We start from the raw sequence: 1,983 nt of genomic DNA on the forward strand, positions 1-1,983 counted from the left end.
CAAAGGCTTGTTCAACAGATTCGACCAATTTCTGTATTCACAATGCCCTTTTAAATATAGAACAATGTAAAAGAAAGGAAATATTTGAATCCAAAATCAGCTTGCATTCAATTGATAATTAATTGGTATGGGCCGTATCGGCACTTAAAATTAATTTCAGTTTCGGCACTCTTCAACGTCGACATAGCTTACATCGGAATGTATGTACGTATTCTGTTTTTCATACGGTAAGTATTACTCAAAAATGAAGATTAGCACGTCAGCTGGGATCTGAATTTGTACATCTGATTTTACAGATCTTATTAAAAAACAATTTAGTAGTCAATTTAGTAGTAAAAAAACAATTTAGGAGTCTAAAACAATGTTAGTAAAGCAATTATCGGAGCTCTTATCGTAACTCTCATCCACGAAAATAAATTTGCCAAACTTTTCGATGTTTCATTCTATAATTTTAAAATTAACTTCGCATTAAGCTAGCTTAATTCGTTAAAACTAATGAATCATTATAGATTAAATCGTTCATTAAAGTTAAAAATCGTGTGATCACAATTTAGTGTCATGTCAATTCACAGTATAAACATCTGTTACGCTTTAGAACTAGCGTAAACGTCGTTTATTGGTGCTGGGCCGACTTTGTTTTGCTTTGGCATTAAAGTCGGTATTTCCAACCTCTGGTTGAACGCGTAATTTCCAAACAAATTGGATCCATCAACATTCGCAATAGACTCCAAGTCAACAATATCCAGTTTGCATAGAATACACGAGTTGAATATCTCGAAACTGCATGGTATGCAAAATGTAGCTTTCACCGTTATTTCATGACAGTTAAGAAAGTGTTCGCTGCAGTTAATCCGCTTATGGCGACCCCAAGCAGTTCTTCGACACGCAAAACAATATCCGTGAACACCCCGAGATAGTTTTGTAATTTGTCGCAAAACGCCGAACTCTAAAAACTGCTGACGCGTTTTGTCTTCGCGGAAACTCCGCAACACATTCTGCGCTATGATAACATCGCGGTTATGAATTTGATAACTTAGTTTATTAACCAGGTAATGCAATCGCGCTTCCTCTGAACCTTCGAAAAACATGCCGCAAATGATATGTCGAAATCTTAGAACCCAAGTCTGGGCTATAATTGTGAAGTAGAATAACATGAAACACCCAAACACACAGGTATTTACGAGAACTTCGTTATTGGGTCGCACAGGGTCGGGCAAGCATTGTTCATTGTTAGCCGTCGTTGTCAAATTACTGGTAAAATCATAGGATTCTATAAACATGTCAACGACGTCACGCATTAATCCGTCACCTTTAACTTGAAATTCAAAGTCAACGCTTCCTTCGAAGGTGGTTTCGGACTCGCCGTACTCCCGAATAAGTTTCAATGTGTAGTAGAAGAAAGCGTTGAAAAACAAAATGGACAGTGCGATTGAAGTATAAACGGCAGAAGTTACTATACTGTAAACGAGTCGTTTATTTTCAGTTGGTGTTCGTTTCCATTGCCAAATTCTGACCAATTTTCTCACTTCAGATCTTCGTAACTTTCGTTTTCCGTCTGTCAAATACTTTTCCAACGTTTCATTAAGATAATGGTTATCAAATGACGTGTCTTGAACGAACTTTGAGATGTAAGAGTAAGATTTATGCAAGATGGTCAAGAAAAAGCAGGCCATTATAATGGAAACGATTTTGGATCCAATTTCTAGAATTGGTTGCATGTTCTCGAATGCATGTACAATTCGCTCCTCTATAGCGGTGGCGTTTGAACTCTGTCTCGATGTTCCGTTAGTGTCAAAATCGTAAACAATTTCGTAATAAAACTGTTCAGTTACGATGCGAGACGCTTTTTGTACAAATTCACCGCAGTCGTTCACTAGGCTCATAGTTTCCCCGGCAGGGTAACATCCGGCAATTTTGGCGATGTCTCTTGCACCCTCACATACGTTCTCTGATTCTTCTTCTAGACAGTAATAATCTGGCTTG

General features: G+C 37.7%; 1 protein-coding gene across 1 annotated transcript; it reads right to left on the bottom strand.

Moving 5' to 3' along the window:
• Positions 1–315: 315 nt before the first annotated feature.
• On the bottom strand, positions 316–1,977 carry LOC142338411 (E3 ubiquitin-protein ligase DCST1-like). Its single transcript, XM_075388169.1, has one exon. The coding sequence runs from the start codon at positions 1,881–1,883 to the stop codon at positions 585–587; it is 1,299 nt and encodes a 432-aa protein (XP_075244284.1). The 5' UTR covers positions 1,884–1,977; the 3' UTR covers positions 316–584.
• Between the last annotated feature and the right edge of the window lie 6 nt (positions 1,978–1,983).

The sequence above is a fragment of the Convolutriloba macropyga genome, chromosome 4 (assembly GCF_964194025.1).
Source record: "Convolutriloba macropyga chromosome 4, txConMacr16.3, whole genome shotgun sequence".
Classification (NCBI taxonomy): domain Eukaryota; kingdom Metazoa; phylum Xenacoelomorpha; order Acoela; family Convolutidae; genus Convolutriloba; species Convolutriloba macropyga.